Source organism: Bos grunniens, chromosome 7, assembly GCF_055505025.1.
Source record: "Bos grunniens cultivar Pamir isolate PY7600 chromosome 7, Bosgru_T2T1.0, whole genome shotgun sequence".
NCBI classification, from domain to species: Eukaryota; Metazoa; Chordata; class Mammalia; order Artiodactyla; family Bovidae; genus Bos; species Bos grunniens.
The window spans coordinates 71,578,464-71,593,438 of NC_141171.1; the positions used below are offsets into that span (position 1 = coordinate 71,578,464).

The 14,975-nt window shown below is 45.2% G+C and overlaps 1 protein-coding gene across 1 annotated transcript in view; it reads left to right on the forward strand.

Moving 5' to 3' along the window:
* ADRA1B (adrenoceptor alpha 1B) overlaps nucleotides 1-13,722 on the forward strand; it is a 61,542-nt gene extending 47,820 nt beyond the window's left edge. Inside the window, exon 2 of the mRNA XM_086412696.1 lies at nucleotides 12,604-13,722. Within this exon, the coding sequence (XP_086268822.1) occupies nucleotides 12,604-13,202 (599 nt within the window). The 3' untranslated portion in view covers nucleotides 13,203-13,722. The remainder of the gene's footprint in view (nucleotides 1-12,603) is intronic.
* The last annotated feature ends 1,253 nt before the right edge of the window (nucleotides 13,723-14,975 follow it).

Below are 14,975 nucleotides of genomic sequence, written 5' to 3' on the forward strand. Positions count from 1 at the left end.
GGAGAGGAGGAGGGGAAAGGAACCGACATTTCAGATCAGTGGACACAGTAGATGAAAGGAAAAGAGCAAGAAAAGTCAACTCTTATGTTGCAAAGAATCAGTCCATTGCAGCCGGGTTGAACAGGTCTTAAATTCCAACCTAAACAGTTTGAAATTTATCCTATAAACTACAGGAGCCACTGGAGGGTTTGGGACAAGGAAGTCAGTCCCTTGTTGAGGTGGCTTGCGGCCCAGCCTTTGCTCATCCATGAATTCCAAGATACCCAGGAAAACAATTTTTAAAATAAAATTGTAATGTGGACTAAGGCAATGCTTCTCACCTTAGGATCTTGTTAAATAGTAGATTCTGATTCACGGGATCATGGAGATTCTGCATTTCTAACAAGCACTCAGGTGACGTTGACGTTGTTTATCCATGAACCTCACCTTGAGTAGCCAAGGCCTAACATATTTTGGCTTGCTGTCTTTATTACTAATTATTATTCTTGCAACACATGTTGACTGAGTAGCTATTCTGTGTCAGGCACTATGCGCGGCCCTGAGTAGAAAGGGAAGAATCAGACATGAACTCTCTTTTCTAGAAGCTCACAGTCTAATCTTAGATGAGGCATAGCCCTAAGCAACTGTAATTCAAGATAGAGAGTGATAAATGCCATATTTTAGCTTCAGATAAAATACTGTGACAGTTTAGTGAAAAGAAAGATTGTTCCAGTTGAGGGGGAAATTGCCTAGTGCTTAAAGAAATGAATAGAAGCTTCTTTTTCTTATTATTAAGCAATGAGTAAGAACCCAGACTTTAGAGTTAGATTTTAATCTTAACTCTACCTCTTACTAGACATGTGACTTAATTAATCTCTTAAACCTCCGTTTCCTCATCCATAGAATGAAATATAATAATAGCAATGCTTCTGGAAGGATTGGATGAGAGAATGTTTGTAAACATAGTACCTAATAACTGGTTCTTAGTTCATTATAAATGGTGGCTCTGGTGATTATTATTGTTTTCAACATTTACTTTAAAACTTAACATGGGTCTGTTTGGCCCTGAGGATATTGTATTTGTTGGACAATTTTGTGATCTCTTTCCAAGGTTAAGTGGCAAATGAAAATGGAAAAACCTCGAAGGGAATTTCCAAATCCAAGGAAACCTCCTTCTCAATGCTGAAAGAATTAGTAACTAGTATTTGACATTTTTTGTTTTGTTTTTATTGGGCAAACGGTTTGCACTGGGAAGACTTGGCTTGGCTGAAGATGTAGCCAAATGCTCCTAATAACAGCCCCATTGAAAGGGAGTTCCACTCTATTTACAAGCTGATCAAAATGGTTTTACCACCCACTGGCTCCCTTGAGGTCATCTGCTTGTGTGATGCTGAACATGAAATAAGTCAAATCAAATTTATAATCCTAGAGACCCAGATTGTCAGAACTCAGAAGGATGTTACAAACCACCCAGCCCTGGGGGGACCAGACAAATGATGCTCTGCATCTCTCTATGCCTTGGTGCAATCCCCACCCACTGGTCATTCCTTCAACCAATATTTAATGAAGGAATATTACAGGGTCCATAGTAAGAGAATAAGGTACATCAGGGGACCACAGACACATCAGGAACTAACAGAGGAGGCTGCTGGGCTTAACAACGAAAGGTCTCATTTCAACCCCCCTCCCCCCTTACCTGCAGAGAGCCTTGAACAAGCGCTGCCTTCTACTTACAGCTCTGTTTCTTCATCTGAAAAGTATGGATAATCCCACTTTGCTCATAGAACTGTCATGTGGATTATATTTAAATAGAACATTAAAAAAGTGTCTTTTGGTTCATTTTTTTGTCTTTTAAATAATATTCATTGGATTTTTCCCAATTACAAAAGTAATTCATGTTTATGGAGAAAATGTTGGAAAACACCAAAAAGCCCAGAAAATAAAATTTCACCCATAATTTCAACACCGAAGGATAAACACAGTTGATGTCTCCTTTCATGTCTGTTTTTCCAGTCCTTTAGACACATCAGCATGTGTATTTTGTTTCCCCATGAATTGTATTGGAAGTGATTAACAGCCTCTGTAAGGGCTTCCTGGATTCATATTCAAACTCTGCCCCCATTAGCTCTGTGACTTGGAGCTAGTTCCGTTCCCTCAAGTGTAATAGTCGTGGCCTCCAGGGAGTGCCCTTATGTTGGATCCCCAGACACCAAGGAGTCCAAGCGGGCAGAATGGTGCCCCCTAGAGCCATGCAGGGTGCAGTCATGCTGAGCTGTCTTAGCAACAGAGCTGGTTGAAGAAGTAAAAAAGGGTGTAGAGATGGTTAGGCATTTGGCCAGTGACTGACACAGAATTTGTTGTTGTTGTTTAGTCACTCTGTCACGTCCCACTCCTTTGTGACCCCATGGACTGTAGCCCATCAGGCTCCTCTGTCCCTGGGATTTCCCAGGCAGAATGCTGGAGGGGGTTGCCATTTCCTTCCCCAGGGGATCTTCATAGTAGCTGCTGCTGCTGCTAACTCGCTTCAGTAGTGTCCAACTCTGTGCGACCCCATAGACTGCAGTCCACCAGGCTCCCCCATCCCTGGGATTCTCCAGGCAAGAACACTGGAGTGGGTTGCCATTTCATTCCCCAGGGGATCTTCATGGTAGCTACTATTCCACAAACCTTGTGGTTTTGAAGAGTGGGGATTCACTGTTCAGATTCGTTGAATAGCACCTTAAGGATGACCCACCCGGACCATGGTCCAGCCAAGAAGTACTTCTCCTTGTGCTGATCCTGCTTCATTTTAGCTTTTGGATCCTTGTACTTCACCATCCCTCTAAGTCACCCTTCAGCAGGCAAAGCCCATGTGATATGAGTGGGCTCACTGCACCATCTGCTTGCTGCTTTATCCCTTTCCTCTCAAGTTCTCCCTCTTACTTGCCCCACCCAGATGTGAAGCTTTCAACCCCTCCAAGCCCTTTCAGAGGTGTTCTCTCATTTGATCTGTTTAAAAAACCTCAGTAAGAGACTAACAGGAGGCATCCTAATGGAGCCATGGGGCCTCCTACAAGTGGTTTCCCAGAGCTGTGCCCACAGTGCTGCTCAAAATGACTACGGATCTGAGTGCAGTGCAAGATGGCTTGAAACGCCAACCAGAGATGGCACCAACTGAATCACATATTCAGTCAGTCAATCAGTGAACAAATATTTATTTAGCACTATTATGTGCCAGGGGCTGGGTTCTCTAGTGAGGAAATAGTCCCTGTTCACTTCTCTTTCAATCCTTCAGGTCCTCAAAGAGGAATGAATGCCCCTCAGTTTAAAGCCAGCAAGTCTTCAACACCCCTCAACCTGAGCTAATCTCCCTCTTTGAAAAAGAGAGGAGGCTCAGACACACTACACTATGGAGTCATCCAGAGCTACTAATGTTTTGTCTTCATCTTCTTTTTCTCTGCCATTGCATTCTGTTTATAGCAAATAATGCAGGTTTTTAAACAGTAATAAAAAGCTTTCTTTAAAAAAAAATTTAGATACCAAAAGTGAATTTATTTAGAGAAAAGCATTAAGTAATGGGTGGTCCAAGGAGTGGAGTGACTGATGCTTAGGAAGCTCTAGACTTGAGATGGGTGAGGCTTAAACCTTTGAGGGTTGCTGACCCCATCAAGCCCATGATAGCTATGGATTCTCCCCCAGAAAATTGCATGAATATCACATACAGTTTCATCAAGTTCCAGAACCAGCTGGAGCCCTATCCCTGGGCCTGTACTGGGAAGAGCAGCAGGGTGAGAGTCCTGACACCTGCTCTGCACAGGAGAGCTTGTCTTCTTCTGCATTTCCTTCATCTTGGTAGCACTAGCACTGGCAGCAACAGCAGCATTGGCAGTAGTAACGTAGTTGTGTTTGCAGCAGTCGAATAGCTGTACTTATTGAGTACTTTTAACATGCCAAGCACTTACCAAGCCTAAGCTCAACTCATCCATTCAGAAAAGAATTATCACCATTCCTGTTTTCCGAGAAACAGAGCTCAAGCAGCTTCTCCAAGTTCACTCAGCTAAGAAGTCAGGGTCAGCACTTGAACCCAGGTGTACCTGCCTGTGTTCGCTGCTCCTGCTGCTAAGTCACTTCAGTCGTGTCCAACGCTGTGCGACCCCGTAGACAGCAGCCTACCAGGCTCCTCCGTCCTTGGGATTCTCCAGGCAAGAACGCTGGAGTGGGTTGCCATTGCCTTCTTCAATGCATGAACGTGAAAAGTGAAAGTGAAATCGCTCAGTCGTGTCTGCTGAATAGGTCCTTAATCACTGAGCTCCACTGTCTCGATAAATGTTTTTTTGGATCAAGTGAAGGACACTTAAACAGGTTCTGGCTCTCGTACTGCCATTCACCAGCCAAGTGACCTTGTAAAAGTCACTCACCCTGACTGACCTTCCCTTAAGGAAGAAGATTTCCCAGTTCTGCCAAGCCATGATGCTAAGACGCAGGGCTAAGGCGCGTGGAAACATTTCATGGGCAGGAGATGTGGAGCCAGGCTCAAGGACATGCACTGAGAGTTGGTAATCCTGGCAAAGAGCAGACACCGGCCTTACTTCCAGCAGAGAGAGCAGGCTTCCAGAAACCTACATTTCCCATTGATATTTGCTCCCTCTTTTAGCATCTTCGTGCTCGTTGCTCAGTTGTGGCTGACTCTTTGCGACCCCATGGACTATACTCTACCAGTTCCTCTGCCCAAGGGCTTTTCCAAAAAAGAATACTGGTGTGGGTTGCCCTTTGCTTCTCCAGGGGATTTTCCAAATGACCCAGGGCTGGAACCTACGTCTCCTGTGTCTCCTGCATTGCAGGCAGACTCTTTATCCACTGAGCCATCAGGGAAGCCCCTTGGCATCTTCACTGGCGCCCAAAGGTCCGTTTTTGTGCCCAGAGAAAAAAGGATTCCTGTCACCAACATGCTTTCGTGCCCGAGGAGGCTTGGCACCTTCCCTAATTAATGAGGGCTCTTGGCTCCCACCAGGGCATGCTGGTGTTGCAAACAGAGCCCCTAATCCCGATGGCTACTGTGCTGCTGGCAGGAGAGAGAGGAAGGAAGGGGCCGAAATATGTGTGGAATCTGAGGCGCGTGGCAGTCCAACCCCTGACCCGCACTGCCCCTCTGTGGTGGGTCTGGAGAAGCAGGGATGGGCAGGGCTTCTAGCGCTGGGCTTATGAAGACTGTGAATGATACGGCTGGACAGGACTTGGATCAAACCACTCAACTAAAGGAGGGAAACTATGTCAAATTATTAGGTACTGAACCTGAAACTAACATAATATTGTCCATCAACTCTATTTCAGTAAAATAAATAAATACATTTTTAAAGGAGGGAAACTGAGGCCCAGAAAGGGAAAGCAACTGACCCAAAATGATACATCAAGTTAACAAACATCGATTTCCTGTAATTAGATTTCTAGCCTAATGAGTGGTTTATAGGAATAAGTATCATTTGGTTAATTAGCATTAATGCAGAGTTGATTTAGGTGGCAGGAACCTGGTACCCAGCATGCTAATAAGAGCTTTACATGTTTTATCTTGTTTAATCCTCAAAACAACCCAGGGAAGGTGATACTCTTATTAGACCCATTTTACTGATGAGGAAACTGAAGAAGCTTAGGGATAGTATGAAGCTTGCTCAAGGTCACGGGTCTGGTGAGAGAGCCAGGATTCCATCCCAAGAGTCAGAATCTAATGAGAAAAGGGCAGTCCCTAGCAGAAGTCACCGAGGGCTTGCTCAAGGTGGGAGAGCCATTCTGGTCTGCTGGAGGACGAAATAAAGGAGAATGCAAATGGAACAAGAGGGCGGGCAAGGTCATTATGCAGCTCCCAGATACACGAGGATTCAAAACTGACCACACCACAAAGTTGTGGAGATGTGGGGAAAATATCACACTCATTACACAGTCAGTTGGGATAGTAAATTGATACAGCCAGTCAGAAGGCGGTTTGGCTAGCTGTCAGGACTTGAATGTGGAACCTACCCAGTGATTCCTCATGAAGAATGTTACCCTGCAGAAACACTCAAGTGTGCAAAAACACAAGATGCACGAGGCTTTTCATTACTGCAGTTTGTAATAGCCCGAAATTGAAAATCACCTATCTGACTACTATCAGGAAAGAGTTAAGTGAAATACTATATATCCAGACAGCAGGATGTAATGCTGTGACATGAAGAAATGTCTTTTATATATTCTAAGTGAAGAAATAAATTTGGGGAAAGGTATGTGTATGACCCCATTTTAAAAATCCATCTGAAAGGATAAAAACAGAACTGTTGACTCTGGTCCTATCTACTTGAGAAAGAATTTTCACTCTATATTATATAGATTCTTTTTGTACTGTGTAATTTAGCAGGTGTCACTTTTTTAATGTGACAGGTTTTTTTAGTAGAAGTTTAGGTAATTTATAATATTTGTTACTTTCAGGTATACAACAAGGTGATTTGTTTATATATATATATTCTTTTTCAATTCTGTTACATTATAGTTTATTATAATCTATTTTGAACTGTGGTGTTGGAGAAGACTCTTAAGAGTCCCTTGGACTGCAAGGAGATCCAACCAGTCCATTCTGCAGGAGATCAGCCCTGGGATTTCTTTGGAAGGAATGATGCTAAAGCTGAAACTCCAGTACTTTGGCCACCTCATGCGAAGAGTTGACTCATTGGAAAAGACTCTGATGCTGGGAGGGATTGGGGGCAGGAGGAGAAGGGGACGACAGAGGATGAGATGGCTGGATGGCATCACTGACTCGATGGACGTGTCTGAGTGAACTCCGGGAGTTGGTGATGGACAGGGAGGCCTGGTGTGCTGCGATTCATGGGGTCGCTAAGAGTCAGACATGACTGAGCGACTGAACTGACTGAACTGATTGAATATAGTTCCCTGTGCTATACAGTAAAGCCTTGTTGTTCGTTTATTTTATATATGGTTGTGTGGATCTGTAAGTCCCCTTCTCCCAATGTAGCCCTCCCCTGCTTCCCATTTAGTAACCACGTTTGTTTTCTGTGTCTGTGAGTCTGTTTCTGGTTTGTGAATAAGCTCATTGGGTTGTTGTCTTACTTGGCTGCTCTGGGTCTGAGTTGCGGCACACAGGTGCTTTAGTTGCAGCGTGTGGGACCCAGATCCCTGACCTGGGATCAGACCCAAGCCCCCTGCACTGACAGTGCAGTCTTAGCCACTGAATCACCAACGAAGTCCCATTTGCGTCATATTTTAGATTCCACATATAAGTGATACCATACAGTGTTTGTCTTTCTCTTTTTGACTTATTTCACTTAATATGACCATCTCCAGGTCCATCCATGTTGCTGCAAATGGCATCATTTCATTTTTTTTTTAATGACTGAGTAATATTCCTGTGTGTGTGTGTGTGCGCACATGCATGCGTGCCCACCACATTTTCTCATCCATTCATCTGGTGATGGACACTTGAGTTGCTTCCATGTCTTGACTATTGTAAACAGTGCTGCTGTGAACATTGGGGTGCAGGCATCTTTTTGAATTAGAGTTTTCATCTTTTCCAGATATATGCCTAGAAATAGGATTACTGAATCATATGGAAATTCTATTTTTAGCTTTGTGAAGATATGTGTATTGTGTGTTAGTCGCTCAGTCGTGTCCAACTCTTTGTGGCCCCTGGACTATAGCCCACCAGTCTCCTCTGTCCATGGGATTTCCCAGGCAAGAATACTGGAGTGGGTTACCATTCCCTTCTCCAGGGGATCTTCCTGACCCAGGAATCGAACCTGAGTCTCCTGCATTGCAAGCAGATTCTTTACCATCTGAGCCACCAGGGAAACCCTCTTTTTAAGGATGTGAGGTTTTTTGAATAGTCTTAATTTTTTAGAGCAGTTCTAGGTTCACCTCCAAATTGACAGGAAGGTACTGTGGTGAACCTATATTGACACATAATCGCCTGAAGTCCTCAGTTCACATTAGGGATCAATCTTAGTGTTGTACAGTTTATGGGTTTGGACAAATGTATAACGACATATATCTACCAATATAGTATCATACCAAAAATTTCACTGCCCTAAAAATTCTCTGTGCTCCCCCTATTCATTCTCCACTGTGTCACTTTTATAATAAAAATATAAAATATTAATAAAATGTAATAAAAATATTCTTTCCCTGGAATGGAAAAGAAATAAAGACATGGTTTCTGCCCAGAAGGAGTTTACAGTATGAGTGGTAAACAAGGACTTAGCCAGCCCTGGGATGGCTCAGCAACATTAACAGACAAACGATAAAATAACAGAATAAGATCTGATTGTATATGTTCCGAGGAGTACAGAATAAAGGAGTCACTCTGAGTCAGGTAGGGTTAATCAGCAGAGTTCCTGGAGGATGCAAATGAATGGGCCAGGATATAAAGTATATTTGGAAAATGGCTACCATTTATCAATTTTCAAGGTGCCAGACCCCATATCAAGTGTTTTAACATGGATATTTTCATGTATTCAGAATAATCCTATGAAGCAGATGTTATCCCCAATTTGTGGATAAGAAAATTTAGCCTGAGAGAGCCAGTTAACTTTTCAAAAGTCAAACAGCCAATACTCCAAAAAAAGGATGCAAAACCAGGCCTCTGTGATTGCAAACTCTGAGCTCAAGTCACCAGGCCACATTGCCTAAATTGGCTAAAGGCAAAGCATGACCTTCTCAGAGGAACAGGCATCTCAGGGAGCCCAAGCTCAAATTATGGCTGTAAATGAATGCCATGAGAAAATCAACATCATCCCCCTTCCCTTTGGCTGAGCACATCTCAGCCCACTGGTCCTTGGAGAGTGCTTGGTAAAAAAATAAAGACAAACTTCCAGCCCATCTTTATCCCTAACAAGGTGCTTTCAGTGTGATGCAGGTGAAGAAGAACCTAGGGAGAAATGCCATATGGCACAGAAGGAGAGAATGGCATTTATGCCCCTATCATAATGTTATGTGTGTTCTGGTGCAGTGAACTGCCCCCTCACAAGCCTGTGGACTGCCACAGGACAGAAACACCCCTAATGTATCCCCACAGTTTGGCCTCATGCCTGACACTTAGCAGAGCTCCATATTTGTGGAATTAATGAATGAACAAATGAAAGAATGAATGTATAAAAATGTAAAAAGCTACCACTCATATGCTGGTGTTCTGATTCATAATATGGGACCAACTATAGTCCCTTCATCTAGAGATTATTGTGATCATTAAACAGGTGAATGGTGTAAAGGGTTTAGTGTAGGATGTGCATAAAGCACACACAATGTGACTGATGGTTCTGATGAATATTAGCTATTAGTATTATTGTAATTCGTGTATCCTTTAAAAGCTGGTCCTTCAAGATACAGCCCTGTTAGGCCATTTTACTACCATCTTCAACAGGGTTGGCAAGCAGAGTTACAAGTCTGTCTTCAGCAAGGATGCTCTCCTGCTCTGGACCCTCCCCACCTTTGCCACAATTGTTTGTTCCCCACCAGCTCAATCCCAGGCCTTAACATGTCCTCATGGATGGTGTGCCTACCTGTGCATATGCTCACCAACATTTACCCTCTAGAGTAATGCACAAGGTTTCCAACTGTTAGCTCCCTCTCTCCACTTCCCAGATTTATTCTCCAGGTTCCCATTTTTTTCAAGACCATTCTAACTATTCCCTTTAGACTCTGTGACAGAAACAAGACCATCCACATGGGCAAAAAGAACTCGCCCCATCATGGATACTGGGTGTCCACACGTCATATTTGCATTTCCACTAGAGCCTTCTATCCAAAGGATAATCTTGGACAGTCAGTTCAGTCACTCAGTCGTGTTCAACTCTTTGCGACCCCATGGACTGCACCATGCCAGGCTTCCCTGCCCATCACCAACTCTCAGAGCTTGCTCAATCTCACATCCATCGAGTCGGTGATGCCAACAGTGGGACCAAAACCCAACGGTGCAGACCTTTTCATGAATCAGACCACGAGGTGGCGCCCTCATTGGCCTCACCTAGCCCTAACCCAGAGTTGAGACGTCAACATACTTATAGTTAACACTAGATGGCACTAGTGGCAAAGAACCCGCCTGCCAATGTAGGAGACGTAGCAGACGCGGGTTTGATCCCTGAGTCGGGGAAGATCCCCTGGAGGATGGCATGGCAACCCACTCTAGTGTTCTTGCTGGAGAATCGTATGGACAGAGGAGCCTGGTGAGCTACAGTCCATAGGCTCACAGTCAGTCACGACTGAAGCAGCTGGGCATGCATGCAACAAGTATGGATAACCCTCTTTCCAAGTTTAATCCCTCTCTGACTTAACCCTGCAGCAGGAACCCTGGTCAGCCACCATCCCTCTATCGCCAAGCAGAGAATCAGGAGGCTCCCTGTAACAACAAGCCAGACTCAATAATCAAGAAGGTCAAGTACTGCAGGGGGAAAACTCAAGTGCAATCCAAAATAGGGATTCTTACGGCATCTATGCAACAACTATGGGATCTTCAGCTACTTTCTGGGTCTCAGTGTCTCCATGGATCAAGTGAGGAAGTTGGATTTCGAGATTTGCTACGATTTCTCCCACTCATACGCTCTTCCTTCAAATGGATTCAAAGGTGATCTCAAAGACCAGGCTCTTAGGAAGCTCACAGTGTAACAGAGGAGGTTAGACAGGAATACGAAAGTCACTGTGCTACAGGTGGAGTGGCTGGTTTAGGGACATGGTTTGAAGTTACAGAATGTTCTGTGAAGTATAATTGCATTTTTAAAACATTTACATATGTATATACAACAAATATATGTTCATTTACATATGTATGTGTATCTACAACATTTACATGTATATATGCAAACATTTACATGTGTATTTACATGTGTAGTATATACAACAGGAAAAAAATCTGGAAGTTTATGTACCAGAATGTGGTATCTCTACATTGAGGGTTTATTTGTGCTTTTAAAATATTTTTTCTTTTCTTTTTGCTTTTTAATAGCTTCTCATTTTTCCACAAAGGGAAATTAATAGCATTCAAAACAAACAAACAAAAATGTTTCATATTCAAACAGAATTGAGTTTAAATCCCAGCTATATTACAAACATGCTATGTGGCCTGGGGCAAGTCATTTAACCTCTCCAAGTCTCAGTTGCCTTGTATTTAAAATGGAAGTAGTTTTGAAATTAATTTTGCATTACATGCTTTTGGACCTCGATTCAGACGCATGAGTTAGTCATGTTTCTCAGTTATCAGCATCCCATCATCATAGGTCTAAGTCTGGCATCTCTCTTATTTTATTGATTCGTTTCCTTTTATTCCTATCTCCTATTCCCCTTTCCCTCTGCCTCACCCATAGACACCCATTTTGCATTTGATATGTATTTTTTAACTCGAAAATGTTTTTGCAAATGAGTTTGATTGTTTGGTGTGTTACTTAAAAGATGTTATGTTATAAAGCTCATTCTGTTTCCTTTTTTTTTTTTTTTTTACAAAGAACAAGGTATTTGAGATCTTTCCATATTGCTATTTGGACTTTTAGGTACTGCGTAATTGCTCTGCTATGCATGTCCAAACTCTACTTTTCCATAATTCGCAATGAGGGGCACCCAAGTGTTTTCCAACTCTGTCACCATAAACACCATCACCCTGAGCATAGTCACACATGGCCCCTGCTGACCTGTGTGAAAATTCTTTCAGATCCCTGCCCTGGAACAAAATTGCTGGGTCAGGAGGTATCTGTATACTTAATGGGATCAGGTCTTCACAGCCTGTGTCCGCCACTAGCAGGAGACTCCCCATGTTTCCACACCCCTGCCTGCACTTGGCACTATTGAGCTTTCTAATTTTTGCCAGTGTAACAGATATGTTCTCTCACTTTGTGGCTCTCACTTAATTTGACTGCCTAATATTTTGAGCACCTTGGCATATGCTCATTAGCCCTCCAGTTTTCTATTTTGTTGAAATTGCCTGTTCCTTTTCTTTGCCCACGTTTCTACTAGGAATGCTTTTTCTTGTTGACTTGCAGGAGTCCTAATGTACTCTAAATACCAATCCCTTGACAGTCTTAAGACATTGTAAATATCTTCTCCGACTCTTGCCCCATAGTTTATCTTTTTGAAGTGTTAAGTCGTTTTTCTTCACCTCTCCATCGGTAAGACTGTCGTTTACCTTGTTTTCTTTTACCTTATAAAGGTTTACCTTTCACCTTTAGGTCTTTAATACATCTCATATTTCCCATGGAAGTACTTCATAGCATTCTGTGAAGGATAAAGTAGTAGGTGAAGAACCAACACAGTGCCGTTCCAACAGCTGTACAAGAGCTATGTATAATTGTTATTATTATAATTCACGAAGAAACTGGTAAGCGCTATCCTAAGAACGTTATAGATACAGTTGTTTGAATCCTGTTTAGCTAAATCAGGAACGATTTTATGGGCGAAGGTGAAGAGATGGAGGTTGGACTTAAAAAAAGCATGTAGGAGTCATGTGTTTTGAGATGGAACGGCAGTATTCCTGGCAGAGGAACTGGCCTGGGCAAAGGAGGCAGGAGACAGGAATCCACCGGTTAACAGTTTGTGGGCAAATCACATGGAAGAGAGGGTCTGTCTGCTCACCGACTGTTTGTCTTTCTGCCCGTGCCCCCCCACCCCCACCCCTTCCCCCTGCAGGCTCCCTGTTCTCCACCCTGAAGGCCCCCGACGCCGTGTTCAAGGTGGTCTTCTGGCTGGGCTACTTCAACAGCTGCCTCAACCCCATCATCTACCCGTGCTCCAGCAAGGAGTTCAAGCGCGCCTTCGTGCGCATCCTCGGGTGCCAGTGCCGCGGCCGCCGCCGCCGCCGCCGTCGGAGGCGCCTGGGCGGCTGCGGCTACACCTACCGGCCGTGGACGCGCGGCGGCTCGCTGGAGCGCTCTCAGTCGCGCAAGGACTCGCTGGACGACAGCGGCAGCTGCCTGAGCGGCAGCCAGCGGACCCTGCCCTCGGCCTCGCCGAGCCCCGGCTACCTGGGCCGCGGCGCGCCGCCGCCCGTCGAGCTGTGCGCCTTCCCGGAGTGGAAGGCGCCCGGCGCCCTCCTGAGCCTGCCCGCGCCCGAGCCCCCGGGCCGCCGCGGCCGCCGCGACTCGGGTCCGCTCTTCACCTTCAAGCTCCTTGCCGAGCCCGAGAGCCCCGGGACTGACGGGGACGCCGGCCTCGAGGCCGCAGCCGACGTGGCCAACGGGCAGCCCGGCTTCAAAAGCAACATGCCCCTGGCGCCCGGGCAGTTTTAGGGTCCCCGCGCACCGCTTCCTTTCCCTGGGGAGCCCATCATCGTGGGGGGAGGGCGGGCGAAGGGGGGACGGGAGTGTCGGCGCCCGGTAGACTCCGGGCCCCACCGGGAAACGGGGGGAGGGGGGCGGGAAGAGGGGCAGCTGCTTTTCTGGCAGGGGCATGGGTGCCAGGTACAGCGCTGAGAGCTGGGCCGAGCATGCTGAGAGCCTGGGGGACCCGACGCCGGCCGGGATTTCCGTCTCTCTCTCTCTCTGTATATATCTAAACGAGTCCTTCTGTACATGTATTTAACTGTGGGGTCACGTGCGTGTGTCTGTGCGATGTGCGTGTATTGCGTGTGTGCGTGTGTGGGGCCGCCCGCGAGGGGGGCAGAGCGAGTGTGCGTGCGCCCAGGAGGCGCCGGGGCGCTGTGTGTCTCCTGATTTCTTACCTCTCAGGCCCCTCCTGTACTTCCCTGAAGGGTGTCACTTTGGCGGGGTTGGAAACAAAAGTCGGACATTAAAGGTCATTTCTCCTGTGCGGCTTTGAGTGGTTTGTGAATGCGGTGGCAGGTAGGCTCTTGACTTTCCTTTACCTTCGCGTTCAGGTATGCCCCTCTCTCCTGCCGACCCTGTGGGTAATGGTTGTGCTGGCCCCGGCTTGGCCCCGGTATCTGCCTTTGCTATTCCTGCCTTTAAGGGCTGCACTAATCTAACCCTGTGGCTGAAAGTGACCCCCTGGACTTGTCCCATAAATCCTGCTTGTCTGCTTTTGATCCTTAGCAGTTGTAAATCCTCCTGCCTTGGGCAATGCCTGCCCTGGTCCAGATCCCCAGGACCCCAATCCTAGCTGGGGCTACCTAGGTGGGCCTGTCACCTGTGAGGGCTTGGGTCCCTTACCTCCTCCAACATCTTTGGACAAAACACTGCATTGTTAGCCTGTGCCCATGGAACTGGAAAAAGAAAGCCAGACTGCAGAATTTTCTGGACAAGGTAAGGATCCATGTGTGGATACAACATATATGGGTGTAAGAACTTTCCTAAGCTCTGCTAACTGAAGAGCCTGCCTGGAAAAGAATCACTGAGGAAAGATTTGCAGAGAGGAGGAGCATACCTTGAAGAAGGTAACTTCTGTTCTATTCTCACAGCTGCTTCCAATTTAGTATATGACCTTGAGAAAGTCACATCGCCTCTGGATCTTGGTTTCCCATCTGTGTAATGTCAAGATTGATTCTAAGGTCTTTTCTGCCTCTAAAAGGCACTGGTTTGCTAAAAGAATAAAGGATGGGGAACAAAATAAGGAGCATTCTTCTTCCCTGAAATTGAAAGAAAAAAAAAAAACCCAAGAGGAAACCCCCTCAATCCCTTTCTCTTCCTGTTTTGCTTTTTCTATGTTGTGATTCATTAATTTTTTAAATGGCAGTAGCTTCTTCCAATAATATTAGCACATCAGTCATTTATCCTATAGATGATTGAAATAGAAAATGCCTTAAGAAGGGAGGAGCAGTCATTTATTTAGCTGAAAAATGTTAGGGTATCAGGCATGGCTGGATCCAGGAGCTTAAATAGTACTGCCCACTTGCTCACAGGCTCTTACTCATTGATCTAGCTTCCATCTTTTAGCTCTGCTTGTCTTTATAAGTTTCCCTTGTTTCCTTTCTCCAAATAGTTTTCTCACACCATTCTTATAACCTTAGCCCCCTCCCTAAGGAGAAATATGATTCCCTAGCATATCTGCCAAAAAGAGAAAAAAAAAAAAATCCTGAAATGCTAGATGTTCTGTATCACAGACCC